This window comes from Lichenostomus cassidix, chromosome 12 (assembly GCF_008360975.1).
Source record: "Lichenostomus cassidix isolate B80296 chromosome 12, HeHo_3.0, whole genome shotgun sequence".
In the NCBI taxonomy this organism is placed as follows: Eukaryota; Metazoa; Chordata; class Aves; order Passeriformes; family Meliphagidae; genus Lichenostomus; species Lichenostomus cassidix.
The window spans coordinates 13,245,348-13,261,168 of NC_139493.1; the positions used below are offsets into that span (position 1 = coordinate 13,245,348).

At 40.7% G+C, this 15,821-nt stretch overlaps 2 protein-coding genes across 3 annotated transcripts; both read left to right on the forward strand.

The window, feature by feature from the left end:
• Positions 1–1,302: 1,302 nt before the first annotated feature.
• SELENOK (selenoprotein K) lies at positions 1,303–4,983 on the forward strand. 2 transcript variants are annotated; one of them, XM_085072728.1, is made up of 5 exons: positions 1,303–1,453; positions 1,996–2,086; positions 2,811–2,891; positions 3,498–3,590; positions 4,703–4,983. In XM_085072728.1, the coding sequence occupies exons 1-5, from the start codon at positions 1,435–1,437 to the stop codon at positions 4,704–4,706; spliced, it is 288 nt and encodes a 95-aa protein (XP_084928854.1). In that variant the 5' UTR covers positions 1,303–1,434; the 3' UTR covers positions 4,707–4,983. The 2 variants fall into 2 exon arrangements, with proteins under 2 accessions (XP_084928854.1, XP_084928852.1); XM_085072726.1 differs by lacking the exon at positions 4,703–4,983 and having other exon boundaries at positions 1,326–1,453; positions 3,498–3,594.
• A 1,495-nt stretch (positions 4,984–6,478) lies between these two features.
• Positions 6,479–15,046, forward strand: ACTR8 (actin related protein 8). The gene is made up of 13 exons (XM_085072729.1): positions 6,479–6,673; positions 6,842–7,012; positions 7,867–7,977; positions 8,252–8,356; positions 8,996–9,169; positions 9,654–9,747; positions 10,547–10,679; positions 10,992–11,145; positions 11,773–11,868; positions 12,434–12,574; positions 12,977–13,235; positions 13,547–13,710; positions 14,343–15,046. The coding sequence occupies exons 1-13, from the start codon at positions 6,551–6,553 to the stop codon at positions 14,484–14,486; spliced, it is 1,869 nt and encodes a 622-aa protein (XP_084928855.1). The 5' UTR covers positions 6,479–6,550; the 3' UTR covers positions 14,487–15,046.
• Positions 15,047–15,821: the final 775 nt, after the last annotated feature.

Here is a 15,821-nt window from a genome sequence, read left to right on the forward strand (position 1 = left end):
AGCAATGCTACCTTTGATTTATAACCCTACCATATAAATGTCACATTTTCACATCTAAAAGTTAAATACGGAAATAAATTAATAAATAATGTATATGTTAGTGCTTTGAAAACAGTTATAAACACTGACATTACTATGTATTGTTTTATGTAGTGGTGGGTTATTCTGCCATTGTTAAGCACCTGGGCACCCCTTCTTGGAAAAATAAAATGGTTAGGAATACACACACACACAAACCAGTACTCTCAATCTAAAAAGGATATTTCTTTAGTTTTATTTACCAAAAGTACATTCCACAGAGAAAGTTTGCATTTTAATTATGTAATCTTAGAGTGCTGAAACAGTATTTATCACTAGTATTAAACAAACCAAGACTAGCTCACATTTGATAAAAAAGACCAAACCCAAACCAAGAATGAAAACCAAACACCTGACGAACTCAGTAATCATATTCTTTGTTGTTTGGATTTGGGGTTTCTTTGTCATTTGGGAAGCAACAAAAAGTAAGTGTTGTCCCTGAAAAATTTTAAAATACTGCCTGTTTATTGCACTGTGCAGCACTATCTTCTAAACACTTTCGTATTGCACCATTTATTGAGTTGCAGATTACCCAGCTCTTACAATAATGATAAACATTTATTTTGTACACCTTGTTACAAATACTTCTCTTCCACAATTGCTTTCAGTTGCTTGCAAGAGTTTTTTATAAACATCGATCATTTGTAGGGCAAGGTTTTTATAAAAATAAAATAAAATAAAATAAATAAATGCCCGACTTTGGGCTGAACATTCCCACGAACTTAAAGTGAATATACAGGCACTGAATACAAGGACGAAAAGGTCTCTTTGGAGAGGTGTTAAATCTCTCTGCTCTTGGCCATATTTCTATCATTACCGCAGAAAGCGACTAAGAATATTTAGTTTTTATGAAACCCTGACAGATTATACCAACTCCTCTCACTGCTGCTAAACGCGGCAGAGAAGCTCCGACAGCGCTGGAACGACTACAATAAATACATTTCGGGGTGAAGCAGAACAGAGCGCTCCGAGACAAGAAACACACCAGCCGAACACTGCCGCTGCTGAGGGGAGCCTCGTTACGAGCAGCGGCTGCTGAGGGGGACCCTCGATAGCAGGGCTGCTGAGTGGCATGCCCCGTTAACGGGGGTGCCAAGAGAAAACTCGTCATTAACAGGGCTGCTGACAGGGCCCCGTGCTGAGGGGCACCCCGTTATTCTCAGGGGCGGCAGGCCCTTGCCCTGTGGCCAGGGAACAGGGAGCCGAGGGCTCAGGGCTCCAAGCGCCGCCCAGCACCCCCACAGCACCCCAAGCGCCGCCGCTCCGGCCGCTGCTCCGCCATCCCAGCCCCGCTGCCCATGCGCACGCCGGCCGCGCAGGCGCGGGGCGGGGCCGGGCCGGGCCGGCGGGGCAGCCATGGTGTACATCTCGAACGGTGAGCGGCTGGGGCGCCCGGGGGGCTGGGGCCGGGGCGGCCGTGCCGTGCCTCTCCGACGGTGAGGGGCCGGGCCGGGGGCTGGGCACTGAGCCGGGAGGCTGGGCACCGAACCGGGCCCCCGAGCGCCGCCGGTGTCGGGACAGCCCGGCAGGTCCGCCTGCCGCCAGTGTCGCGTCACCCCGCGCTGCCCTGCGGCCTGCCTGGGCTGCTGCTCAACCGTGTTTAGGGACTTGGAGGAGTCCAAGAGCTCGCTGCAGACACCGGGAGCGTCACAGAGCAGCACTTTAACCGCTTACGGGGAATCGGACAGTGCCCCGGTACTTTTATAGGTTTCCTGGACGGAGAGCTCGTGTGGCGGTGGTGACCCCATTAGTTCAGGTTCTTGGGCAGTAACCTGCAGAAATGAAACTCACCACCAAGAAGTGCAGTTTCTCCCTCCCACCTGCAAACTCTGGACTCAGCAGATGTGTTTTTGTGTAATGTACTGTAGTGTCACACAGCGAACGTCACTGGATGTTTTGTATCTGGGTATGTTACAGGACAAGTTTTGGACAACCAGAGTCGGGCTCCCTGGAGTTTGTCATCTATAACAGATTTCTTCTGGTCAATAGCAGATTTTGTGGTCCTGTTGTAAGTAGAAGTTAATTATTTTGGTGAGCTTCATTTTAGATTTGACATAGGTGGAAGTTACTCAATGCTATCAGTAACACAACAATAAAAAGGTTATGTTTACTCTTCAACATTCCATACGTATAAATGCTTTACTATGACTACGTGGCTTTGTTTATTAAGCACTACCGTATACTTAACAAAAAGGGCAGGAAAAGTGACACTAACTTATTGGCAGTTCAAATGAGTTTTCTTACATTTCATCTATCAAAATTTCACCTATTTTGATACTGCAAAAGGAAAAGCATACACTTTTGTTAAATAGCTTCTACTAGCTGACCAAAGAATTAAGCTATTTGGAGAATTTGTACTTGAGATAATAGATTCTGACTATGTAAAAGTAATCATACAACAGTAAGCACAAATTTGCGGCCCCAGATCAAAGCCAGAAAGTTCTTGTGATGTATTCAGCAGTTCTTAATTATTTCAGTTACAAGTTTATACTGTATGCATTTCTGGCATATTTACAAGGAAATTAGATCTTATATTTTAAGCCTCACTTAGATTTTAGTTTCATATGTAGACAAAAAATTGCTGAGATTTAAACAACAGTGATTTGAGAAGATACATTCTTCATTCCTCAGCACTACTTGCTGTTTTTCAGGCCATTTCTTATCTTCCAATCAAAAAATTCAAAAACTACATCTAGCTATCAATTCACCTAACCCTTGTTTTAATTTTTCAGTTTCCAGAGCATTATTCAACCAGATTTGAGAAGAAGAGGCTACACATCTTCCTCCTATTCAGGATACAATGACGGAAGAGGGTATTTTTTTCATATTCGCACCAGTTTTTTTCCCTATCTTGTTGAAGTGACATGAATCTGAGTAGTGTAGTTGTGATTTGCATTGAACTGGGTTGTGCAGGAAGACTAGATGCTGTTTATCTGCAGTATTGTTGATAACAATACACAGCTTTGGAGAGCTGCAATAGCAGTAGACTAACACCCTCTGAAACTATTTTTGAAGCCTGCCTAGTAGACAAGATGTATCTTTGTTGAAATTCTTCTTTTCTTACACTTGCCTGTACTCAGCATTTGACTTGCATTAGTTCAGTCATTTCTTGTATTACATTGCCTACAGGTAAAACAAATCACTGTTATGGGGGTATAATTTCTATAAACACTACAGCCTAAGTGTTTTGTAGGACTGTGTAAAAGCATCAGGTATCTGTAGCCTTCTCACATCACACAAGAATAATGAGAACAGTGCAGAAGAGAATTTTTGTGAGAGTGGAGTTGGGTTTTCTTACAGCTTTTCAGGTGAAACTCAGCTTTTTCAGAGGTTCTAACTTTTTCACTGCTGCCATTTAGAGACAGTGTTATTAGTTCTAGTTGAAAAGTTTAATGACAATAGGATTGCTTTCTTTTCAGGCCTCCATCACACCCTCGCCGTAGGATGGGCCGAATAAATCACTGGGGTGGAGGCCCCAGTCCACCACCAATGGCTGGAGGTGGATGAGGAAGGTAATTCCCAATTTGCTGTATCCTGCTTTGAAGAGTTTGGGGTTTTTTTTAAATAGCAATGATAATTCACGGTTAAGGAAGAATGGAGTGTTTTGTCCTCCTGTTGCTGAAGTCAGCAAAACAGGAAAAGAATTAAAGATACTTCCAGTAAAGGGGAAAGAAGGGGGAGAGAAAGCAGGGGGAAGGGATGTTAGAAAGGATTTTGGCTTAGGCATGGAGAGCTTCCACTTTTAATTGCACAGAAGTTGATAGACAAAGTGTGGCAAAGATTTTTGAGCACAGCTGATAAAAAGTTATTTATAGCTCTTCATTTTCTTTGGCTGATAATTTGAAGTCCATATCCATAGAAACAGAAACTTTGTTTGCATTTCTAATAGCTTTCATATGATATGCAAGGTTTTTTGGTTCAAGTCAATACTTCTCAATAGAAAAGAAGGAAAAAAAGTTGTTAAAGAACTTAGTAAAAGTCTCTTTTTTTCTCCTGTTACAATGATACAGCCATGCAAATTTTGAATTCCAGTAAAGTGTAAAAATCAGAATTGCTTAAAAATAGAGGTAAAAGCCCTAAGTTTTAAATTTCTTATATTGCCTGATACCTAATTCTCTGTTATTAATTGTTTTGGCTGCTGGAAGTTACATGTAACACTGAGTGTATATCCAGTATGGTCTAATTTACTTTAAGACTTAAGTAAACAATCCTTGTTTACTCCCATCGTTCACTCCCATATAATAAAAGTTACAAGGAAAAAAAAAATGCATGTCATCAGTACCTGTAAATCTGGTAGGCAAAAGTTCATTTTTCAGAAAACACATACACCAGTATTTCAGTTCACTAGAACAAGGATAAGCTTCTTCCAAACGGGAGAAAAAACCCCAGGATGCTGCAGCATTTTTTTCTTGTTGAGTAGACATAAGGCCAGCAAAGACTGCTATGATCACCCAAAAGCCATCTCCACAATGTGTATCCTGCTCAGGAATAAAGTTGGCAAGTCTTAAGCATGTCTCATCTAGCTAAATTAAAAACAATATTATTTTAAAATTGTTACTTAATTTTATCTCACAAAGAAAGGCCTTGCTGTCTTTAAATGTACTGTAATTACTTTATCTTCTAGGTAAACGCCTGCTGAAGAGGCAGGCACAAGCATACACATCTGCCAGATGAAAAGAAGAGTTTAGTGGTGGACCAAATGGGGATGTGTATGCCTGACTGGAAACTGTTCTGTGATATAAGCAGATTAATGAAGTTGTACTGGGAACTCCTTCGTCAAGGATCCAGTGTAACTGAAGCACAGTTCTATTAAATACATGTTTACTGTCTAAAGTCTTTGTATAGTTTCTGAACATTTTACTGTAGCTGCAAAGTAATAAGTAAATTATATTTGGCTTGTCACAAGGCTTTCTCGTCATTTTCAGAAACTGAAAAACTCTGAAGTGCAATAAGCCTTTTGCTATTAAGATGAGAACAAATACATATTTATAGTTGATACAGATGGTCCCTCAAGAGTCAAAGCAGCACTTCATAAGAGGTTTTATATTCACTCTGTTTTTATCCGGACAAACATTCTGTACTTTGCTGTATTTTCATTGTATTAATAATACTCTAAAAGCACTTTAAAATGCAGTTTACAAATTACTTTTATAACCCTTGCTTCATTAAGGCCCATAATGGGTTTTATAACAGAAACACCTCTTGAAACAACTTCATTCTCCACTATAAACTTACTGAAATGTATAAACTTATTTACTGTACAAATTTGGGGGAAGGTTACTATAAAATTAGGTCTTTTTATTACATTAAGAAAAAAGTAGTGAACTCAGATACTGACTGCTGTTGCAGAAGAGTTATCTTCTTTTAAAAAGTAACTATCTTTTGTCTAATTTGTCCCATTTCAGTATTGGAGTTACTTACTGGTTTTGAGGTTCATTTGGGATTTGTGGGTTTTGCTTAGAGAGGGCTGCATCTATTTGAGGAAAAATTAGCTGACAAGAATCCAGATTAAAGTATTTTCTACACAGTGCCACTGCAAATTTTTTACTTAAGCTTCCTTAATAATTTCTTGTTAAGGAAATTTTTCTGTCTGACCATTTGGAAGCCACTCTGGCAGTCACATCCACACCCCCTAAGGTGGAACTAAACCTGCCCTGCTTGACTCCCTACACGCTCCACACTCACAGTAAGACCAGGTTTCCCAGAGCACAGTCTCAGACGTCAGACCCTTAAAATCATTAAATCTTGGTGGAATAAGTAAATAACAACAGCTGGAGCTGGTGCCTCCGAGGGGGGACAACAAACAGAGGAACCAGGGGCTCTGCAGCTGCACCCCCGGGCTACCTGCGCTGAATGTGTTCCTTAACACTCGTTAGCAGGAAATTAATCAACAATGCCCCTCAATTAACAAGCCCCTCCAGCAGCTGCCACTCCTGCCACACATACCTAACACAAAATTTCCGTCTGTTAGACTTGCCTGTAACAGCAATTGTCAGTCTTTTAAAGCCGCACCTCCCCCTGCTGCAAACGTCCCATCTGCGCAGTTCATAAAGGAACTCGCTGCTCGCCAGCAGGGAGGATGGTCAGCGTTGGCTCTTCACAGCTGTACCACGTACACCAGCTGTACCACGGCCTTTTCCCAAAGGAGTATTTTAGGCTCTTACAGGGCTCTATCCCCCGCTCGCGCAGCCCCACCAGCAGCTCCAGCCCAGCTGACAGCGTTTGCTGCTGCTCCACCAGACCCGCGGCCGCAGGGGGCTGCTCCCCAGGCTCCCCGTGCCGCTGCTCGGCCCCTCAGCGCCGGGGAGCACCATCACCCCTCGCTGCGAGCGGAGCCAACCCGGGCAGCCGCCGAGCCGCCCTCCAGTACCTGCTCGAGGGGCGGTGCCGGGCCAGGGCCCGCCCGCTTCCGCCCCGCGCCGGGCTCGGCGCCGCTCGGCCCCGGCAGACGCGGCTTCCGCCCGGCCGGAGCATGACCCAGGCGGAGAAAGGCGAGGCGGAGAACGGCAAGGACAGGGAGCGCGACCGGGAGCGCGAGCAGCGCGGCGTCAAGCGGCCCATCGTCCCCGCCGCCGTGCCCGAGTCCCTGCAGGAGGTGAGGCCGGCGGCCAGCCGCGGCGCTCCGGCGCTGCTCCCTCCCCGCCGGGGCGGGCCCGGCCCGGGCTCGGCCTTTTAAAGGCCTGCGGGGGTGTGCAAGCGCCGGGAGGGCGCCGGGTGGTCGTGGGGGTTCTCTCTGACTCCGTGCGCGTTGTGCCGCTTTCAGCAAATCCAGAGCAACTTCATCGTGGTGATCCACCCCGGCTCCACCACCCTGCGGCTCGGCCGGGCCACGGACACGCTCCCCGCGGGCATCCCGCACGTCATCGCGCGGCGGCACAAGCAGCAGGGCCAGGCGGCCTACCGGGACAGCTGGCTGCTCAGGGACGGACTGAATGTAAGCGCGGCCCGCCTCCGACATCCGCGCCTTCAGCGCCTGTTCCTGGGCCCGTTCGGTGTGTTGTGCAGTGCACATGTCCCCCTCACCCTTCATGTTTTTCCAGAGGAGAATACATCTCCAGTCAAACTTTTTTCCACCCTTGTAAGGACTGTAGATGCAACCTGCTGAAGCCAGTAGGCTTGCCCCAGTCTATGTTTGTGTTTTGTTTGATTTGTTTGTGATGAACTAGATCTAAAAAATTGATAGGTTGAGGGTTTGCACACGTTGATTTCCCTACGCTGTGGTCTGGTACCACACTCAGTATTTCTGGATGGATTCTGGATGGAATGCCAGCTGTAGGATTAGACAGGGACTTGGTTTGTGAATGGGCTGGTTACTAGTTAGTCTGTGATTTGGATAACACAGTAAGTCATTTTAATCCAGCGTGGTCAAAAAATGTACGTGATAATCTTATTTGTAATCTGAAAAAAAAGTCATCAAATTAATGTCTCTTTAGCATTAAACCGTAACTTTAAATAGTTGACTTCTCTTTAAACATTTTTGCTCCTGCTTCATATTTCTGTGGTTAAATAGATAATGGCCTGAGCACACCGTTCTAGAGATGAAGTCCAGCACCCACTAAAAACAGTTAAAAGATTCAAGTTGATTTGATTAGGTGTTGGAAACTAATATAAAAAATAGTTTCTTTTAAAATAAGCATAAGTCCATTTTGCATTGTACAAACATCTGTCCTTTCTGTAGTTTTATCAACCACAGTAATGATTTCATTGTTTCATACTAGTTTCAGTATTACCAGTATACAGACACGTGGTTTGAAAGTATTTACATTGCATATTTGGGGTTTTCCTTAGAAACCTGAAAGTACTGAGCAGAGACAAAATGGCCTTAAAATGGTGGACCAAGCGATATGGTCCAAAAAGATGTCGAATGGAGCGAGGCGCATTCCAGTGTCACCTGATCAGGTAACTTGTTCTTAAGATCTTACTAAATTATTCATCCCTGTAATCCTTTGCTGAGATGCTGTGTTTTAGTGGATTACAATAGATAGTCCACACTATCTTTACAGACCAAATATAGGTAGTGCTATTGGGTTACCTAACTCTGAAAATGTGAGAAAATTAAGATTTAAAATGTTTCCTCAAGGGCTGGGTTCAAAGGGGTGTTTAATTTTTCTTCCATGCATAAAAAGTGACTGTAAAATATTTATCAACAGGATTTTGTTTGGTCACATTTCAGGCCAGGTCGTACAACAGACAGATGAGGCCAGCTATTTTGGATCACAGCTCTGGGGCCAAGTGGACAAACACATCAAATCATCCTGAATTTCTGGTAGGAGAAGAGGTAAGATTAGTTTTCCTGCTGAGTGAGGCTTCATATCTTTTAATACAGCCATGTCATCACTAGCAGTTTGCTGTAAGTCAGTATGTACTGAAACACATGTAAAGCTAGCCAAGCAAAACTGAGAAACTTTACTGTGAAGTAACTATTTGTTATCATTCTGCAAGACAAAAGGGTTTCCCCCATTTACCTAACAAGTATCTTGCATCCCTTGCCGCTATAAATCAGGTTTCTGCAGGGACTAGGTGAGAACTTTGCCCATATGGCAGAATTCAGAGGAAAGGCAAGAAACTGATAAAAGGATCAGTATATGGAATTACGACTGAGTAACTTGGTATTTGTGAGCTTCAAAGTGTTCAAATTATTTCAGTTTCTAATTTGAGATAGTGGAAAAATATACCATTATGTTCAGTAGATGTCTGTGGCTAAGAACATTCAAACAATTTAAATAACATATTTACTGTCTTTATTTTAATAGTTTATAATCGAGCCTTGTTAAAAAGAAATCCACTGTATTGCTGTCTCATCGGTGTGAGCACTGCCGTGTCTTCTTGTATCTGCTTCTGAAATATTTGTCTTTCCAATATTTGTTACTAATTTTTTGTGAAAAGCAATGCACAGACTGTAATCTCTTATTTTCAGGCACTGTATGTTAATCCATTGGATTCTTATAATATACATTGGCCTATTAGAAGAGGGCAGTTGAATCTCCACTCAGGACCTGGTGGCTCCCTCACTGCAGTATTGGCAGACCTTGAAGTTATATGGTCACATGCAATACAAAAATACCTGGAAATACCACTGAAAGACCTAAAGGTGAGCTGTATCCACTTCTGTGAATGTTATTGTAAAAGAGAAGCAACTTGCTGTTATTGGTAGCCTCTTACTGGTGCTTTCCTTAACATTCTTTCTGCTGGTTAATGTGGTTCCTGAGATTTCATTTGGGATCTTGTCCATGTCTTCAAGACAAAAATTGTTGATAGAACTTCTAAAGGATGTTTAGAAATCCCATTATAGACATTTCACAGTCTCAGTCTTTGTTCAGGGGTTTTTTCTTGACTGTAAAGAAGGCACCTGGGGAAGGGTTGCCTAATACTTGTATAATTACTTGGCCTTGCTGAGTAGGTGTTTGTCTCATGCCTGATGTACTTTTGAACATTTTAATGGCTATAGACTCTTGGCACTTACTTTTAACACATTTTTAAAGGATTGAAAACCTTTCCCTTCCTAATTTTTTTAAATCATTTGTATATCTAACTTGATTTGAGAGCTGACTTTAATTTACTGTTCTTATCTTCAGTACTACAGATGCATTTTACTAATTCCAGACATTTATAATAAACAACACGTAAAAGAGCTGGTAAATATGATCCTAATGAAGATGGGATTCTCAGGTAAATACCATACTGAAGCAACCACTTAATGATTAATTGCATAAAGATTTCTTCTGTTTTTCTTTTAAAGGCACATTTTTGCACATCAATCCCAGGCAGGCTGGGACTAGCAGCTAATCTTTTGCTATTCACATAACAGTTGTCACTTTTGAGAGGCAAAATGGTTGGCTAGTATTAAATAAGCTTTTTGGTTTGCTGTTATGTATTCCAGCTGTGGGCTTTTCATTCAGCTGTGGTAAAAGTAACAACAGTCTGTCTTAAGTATTTCTAAAAGGCATGATTGTCTGGAAAGACAAACTGAAACCTCTGGTACTTCCCAGGTTTAAATATGGGCTGGTGATACAAATGTACTCTGTAAAGGTGGCTTGAGAGGAAAACAGTGGGCAAAAGTGGACCTTATTTTTTAACTACTTAAAGACCTTATCTGAAATGCTAATAGTAATGCTATTTGATTAAAACTAGAAAAAAATTAGGGAAACCATTCATGTACATCTAAGAACCAAGAACCTGCACTACCAGATTAAAAAAATAATTAAAGTTTGAAGACAATACCGTTCATCTTACAGAAAAAGGTTCATTCGTCCGTGCTCTTAGCTTTTTTCAGGACTTTTAAAGCCTTACCCAATAAAAAAAAATCTCCAAGTCTGCCCCCACCCCATGTTCACTAAATATACAGGCTGGCAGTGCAGAGTCAGGCTATTTGTAGATCTTTACAAGACATTAAAATGTCCTTTAAATGTCAGCAACATGACTGTAAAGCTTGGCATTAATTTAATACAATTTTTTCTCTTATTGCTAGGAATTATTGTACACCAGGAGTCTGTCTGTGCTACCTTTGGAAGTGGTTTAAGCAGTGCATGTATTGTAGATGTGGGAGATCAGAAGACAAGTGTTTGCTGTGTAGAAGATGGTGTTTCCCATCGCAACACCAGGTACCTTAGAGTGTGCAGAATTATTATAATCATGTACTTATTTGCTTACCAAAGACTTGACTTTAAAAATGAGACAAAACTTCTATAAACACAGCATGTTTTTAACTGTCAACTGCTACAATATGAACCTTAAAGCGTTCTGGTATCTTTCAAAGAAGGAAACAGGCAGAACTGATCAGAACTGTGTTCTACAAACTCTGTAAAAATCATCATCCCAGCATGTCTCAAATCTTCCTAGCCTCTGCCTATCACTGCAGTCAGCCAGTATTTCAGCAAGTACATAAAAAGATTTTTTTCTTCTCTGTGCTTTAGGCTGTGCCTTGCATATGGAGGATCTGATGTGTCGAGGTGTTTTTATTGGCTTATGCAAAGAGCAGGATTCCCATATAGAGACTGCCAGTTAACCAATAAGTTGGATTGCCTGCTGCTTCAGCACCTAAAGGAGACATTTTGTCATCTAGATCAGGTGAGAAGGGGGAAATGCTGTGTTCTACAAGTTATTTTCCTTTATAGAACGTTACTCTGGAGAGCCTTTTTGTGAGTCCAAAGTATTGTAAATTAATATATATATTGTAATTGTATATATTGTATTACAATATATATATTGTAATACAAAGTAATTGTAAATTTATATATATATATATATATATACGTCAGTATTCTACCAAATATATATATATATTTGGTAGAATACTGACAAAAGCTGTAGAAGCTTTAGACTTGAAATGTTGGTAAATTGGTTTATTTTTCCTTTAGCTGAAAGGAATCCCAACCCTTAGAAAGGTAGTTTCTTTGTTCTTATTGCTGAGAGAAGCTGCTGCTAAGTGCTTATTTGCTGGTTTTCAACTTCAGTTTTCTAAGATCTGCTAGCAGGTCTCTTCTTTCTGCACCTTCATTTAGAGGCTTTGGCATGTAGAAAACTTTTGGCAGATGATACTACATGGGCAAGACCTTAAAAAACTCAAGCAGAGGTATATAAACTCCATAGTTGGAAGAAAGTTTTGTTACTTTTTGTTGTTTTCTGCAGTTTAATTAGATTATGCAGCTTGATAAAATATACAGGTTTTTTGTTTCCATTGTCTTCTGACCTTAGGATATTTCTGGATTACAAGATCATGAGTTCCAAATTCGGCATCCGGATTCTCCAGCTTTATTGTACCAGTTCCGATTAGGAGATGAGAAATTACAGGTGATTTTTTTAATTAAATGATAAGTATATTGAGCCTTCAGACTCAGAGCCTCACTTTATATCAGTCCAGTGCTTTTAAGCCCACACGATTTATGGATTGTTCTTACACTATGCTCATAGATAGTTTTTAAATTAATCATTATATGGATGTGTGGATCTAATGCAGCACTGGTGGATGCACAAGACTTTCTGAGTAGCTTTAGCCGGAATGGTTGTTGCTTCATCTAAATGTGATAATTATCCTTCATGTGCAAAGCATTAATGTTAATTTTGCAAGTTTTTCAGCTCACCGTTGAATGTTCTAATTTTGTAAGAAACTGCGTTTGAGTACTTGTTTATCATACAATGCTAAAATCTGTGAAGAAACTTGTGTATTTATTGGGATTTTTTTTTAATTATGAAAAACAGAAGACACTTTAGTATTTTACAAACTACCTGGAAAAAAACACTTCTATTTAATTTTGAATTATGAGAAAAATATGACAAGACTTACGTTTTTTCTGTAGTAATAGCCAAAAGAAGAAAAACTATGTAGTAACCCCATGCCAAATCTCTCATTCTTCAGGCACCAATGGCTCTGTTTTATCCAGCAACTTTTGGAATTGTTGGACAAAAAATGACAACCTTGCAACACAGGTCACAAGGTGACCCTGAGGATCCTCATGATGAACATTATCTGCTGGCCACACAAAGTAAACAGGAGCAGGTGTGTGATAGCTGCTTACTTTTACTTTTAATTATCATTTAACTGGGGAATAAAATGAGGACTCATTAGCTCATCTCAGAAACCAGAGTGTGTTACCTGGGTCAGAAGTATTAAAGAATAAAGTAACAAGTTGTTTATGTCTAGACAAATGTTTAATTAGAACTGTGCATTTCTAGAGTCCAAGAAGGCTTCATGTGATGGGATTGATCAATCTGATGGAGTTTAAAATAAAGCGCTTTTAATGTGAGGATTAAAATGAAAATTAGATGAGACTATAATGCAGTGCTTTACCTTGCTGTGCAAAAAGGTGAAGGGAAGTACAATGAAGTCTTTGTACTGTTCTGTAACCTGCTGAAGATCTTTTTGCATTTTTCATATTTCAACTTGTTTCTCACTTTTAAGTCTGCAAAAGCTACAGCTGACAGAAAACCAAAGCCTGGTGCGTTTGAGGCAGAATTGAGAGGCCAATCCTCAGACATTTCAGAGAGAATCTACCCCCAAGAAGTGGAGCTGGGATCTTCCCAGGGTGACTGTATGATGCCTGGCAATGACTCAGAGGAACCTTTAACTGCACACATGTCCAGGAAAACTGCTATTTCTCAGTTTGAAGGCAAAGCCTTGGGCCTGGACAAAGCCATCCTTCATAGTATCGACTGCTGTGGTAAGAAGTACAATTTTTCTAGTCTGTAAAATGCACCTCAGGGTAGATTTATGTTATTTCTGTATTTCACCAAAGGAAGATGTGTCTCTAGGTTTTATCACCTTTAGAGTAGTTATACTGTTTCTTAGACTTGCATCTTTGTTGATGTGTCTTGCGCTACATGTTTTATATCTCCAAGGAACAGAAAAATAATTTTAAAAGCAAGCATCAGTTTCTGTCTGGTTTGCCTTGCACCAAATTAGTTGTAATACAAATACAGGCCATATTAATGTTAAAAAACAGATACATTTCTATATTTTAATTTATTCCAGCATCTGACGATACAAAAAAGAAGATGTACAGCTCCATCTTAGTAGTGGGTGGAGGTCTTATGTTTCATAAAGCTCAAGAGTTTCTCCAACACCGAATTCTCAACAAAATGCCACCTTCTTTCAGAAGAGTTGTTGAAAATGTTGAAGTCATCACAAGGCCCAAGGTAATTGTTAACTGAGAGCTAAGTGGCCAATAAACTGATTGGCTGAAATCTTTGAAAATTAAAAGAAAAAAATTCTTTCAAAATCCCAGAGTACTTGAACATCTAAATTTAAGGGAGCTTTCAGCCTGTAATGTAGCACTGGCTGGTTAGAGACAGAAAGTTAAAGACATTGCAAGAGTGTTACTGTACAGATGATTGAAGTATTTATTAGCTAAAAGCTCTGTTCTTAAAGATGGAGTTAGTTCTGGCCCATGAACGTGTCTCCTCAGCAAGAAACTGATTTTTTTTTTAGTAGTTTTAAGATGAAACAAAAACAGGCATTGAGAGCAATTTTCATTTGGCATTAATCAAGCAAAACTTGTAAATATAAGAGCCTCCATTACTGAAGGCAAGATTTTCATTACATGCCTAGAAGGCGTCTTAAAACAAAAAGTGACTTCCCAAAGCATCTTGACTACCAATTAAATATTTTTATCTCACTATTTTTTCCTGGATAATACTGAAAAACTTTTCTCCTCCCCTGCCTCACCAGATCCTAACTGGTGAATACTGTTGGAAAAAGTAGGATACAACTTTGGGGAACAGTGCAAAATTAGACTGGTGATTGTGTGCAATCTGTGTTCTGAATTTAGGATATGGATCCACGTCTGATTGCCTGGAAAGGAGGTGCAGTTTTGGCCTGTCTGGACACAACTCAGGAGCTCTGGATATACCAGAGGGAATGGCAGCGTTTTGGTGTCAGGATGTTACGGGAGCGAGCTGCCTTTGTGTGGTAATGGAGGTGGTTACAGTGGAACCTGGAAGAACTTCACTGAAGATTCCTTTCCCCAAATGCCCTTTTTTACAAGTGCACATGAATTGATCTTCTGCTGATACATATTTTTTGTATTTTGTTAATACTGACTTTAACTGAGATACTTCTGAAAGTGTTGTAAAAAAAAAAAAAAACTTACCAAATACACTTGACTTCAGCTACCCTTCATCTTTTGAATTGTATGCATTGAATTCTGCATACAGATTTATCACTGTCATCTCCAAAGTAACTATATTTATGTTATACAGGTTATGTATATTAAAATTGCAGAGGGTAGGAACTTAAGGTATAAAATACAATGTGACATCTGTTTAACAAAGATTCATTCCAGAAACATGTACACAGAAGCAACAGCTGAAGAGTGCAGCTGTGGGTTTAATGTAATATTCTGATTCCTACTCTAATGTTACCAGGAGGTGAAGTTGTTATATAACGGATCATTAAGGAAAAGGTGAGATGAAGAACTGCTGTTGGTGTTTTACTTATGTAATAAATTATTTTATTCGGTGGAAAAGATAGGAATTAGGAAGTGGAGTATTTTTTCCTTGCCTGTTATCATCAAAACCTCTTGTTAGCTTTTCATTATCACTTGTAGAGTCCACTTTTCTCCCTACTTTACAAAAATCAACATAACACACCCAAAAGAACTAGCTGCAGTTTTATACAGCCAGCACTAACCTACAGGTACATGGTGGGCTTTATCTCACAACCAAAAAATCCTTAGCTACAGGAGTGCTATTTCTTGTAAGAGACCAAATACTGACTCTCATTTAGGAAGAAAATGACAGAAGGAGGAAGGCTGGGCTTGCATTAGCGGTAGTGTGGGAGAATGGCAGAGATTACAGAGCAAAGCACATGGGGACAGATTGTGCACAAAGTATTTCAGGGGCATCACTGCAGCCTAGCCAGAGTCCAGTCCATGGTCTGCGTAGCAATTAGCAGAACAATGATGCAAGATTCATTAGAACACATCTTCCAGTTTCATTCCATCTGAGGGCAGTGAGGCTGTTCTCCTCCACCACCCTGCAACACCAACCCAATGTGGTTTGGTTGGGCAGCTGCCTTGAAAAGAACAGGACTGATGTGAACTGAAACATGAACCTGGAGCTTCCTGAACAAACTTGAGAGCATTCCTATTACAGTGATACCTAAAAGGGAGTCTCTTTCATATGACCTTATCTAAAAGGATGCTTGCAGCGAAACTCGACAGAATACAAAAGCTCAAGAAGGTGAGAACTCTTACCTTGGTCTGAGATTACCTTGGTCTGAGATTGCTGCCACAGCAATGAGACACAGT

Bases quoted from the DNA above. Each gene is read 5' to 3' on its own strand.
- ACTR8 (XM_085072729.1), top strand. From the start codon at position 6,551: ATGACCCAGGCGGAGAAAGGCGAGGCGGAGAACGGCAAGGACAGGGAG. The intron at 7,978-8,251 runs GTAACTTGTTCT...GTCACATTTCAG, and splicing joins TTCCAGTGTCACCTGATCAG to GCCAGGTCGTACAACAGACA. The intron at 11,146-11,772 runs GTGAGAAGGGGG...TTCTGACCTTAG, and splicing joins CATTTTGTCATCTAGATCAG to GATATTTCTGGATTACAAGA.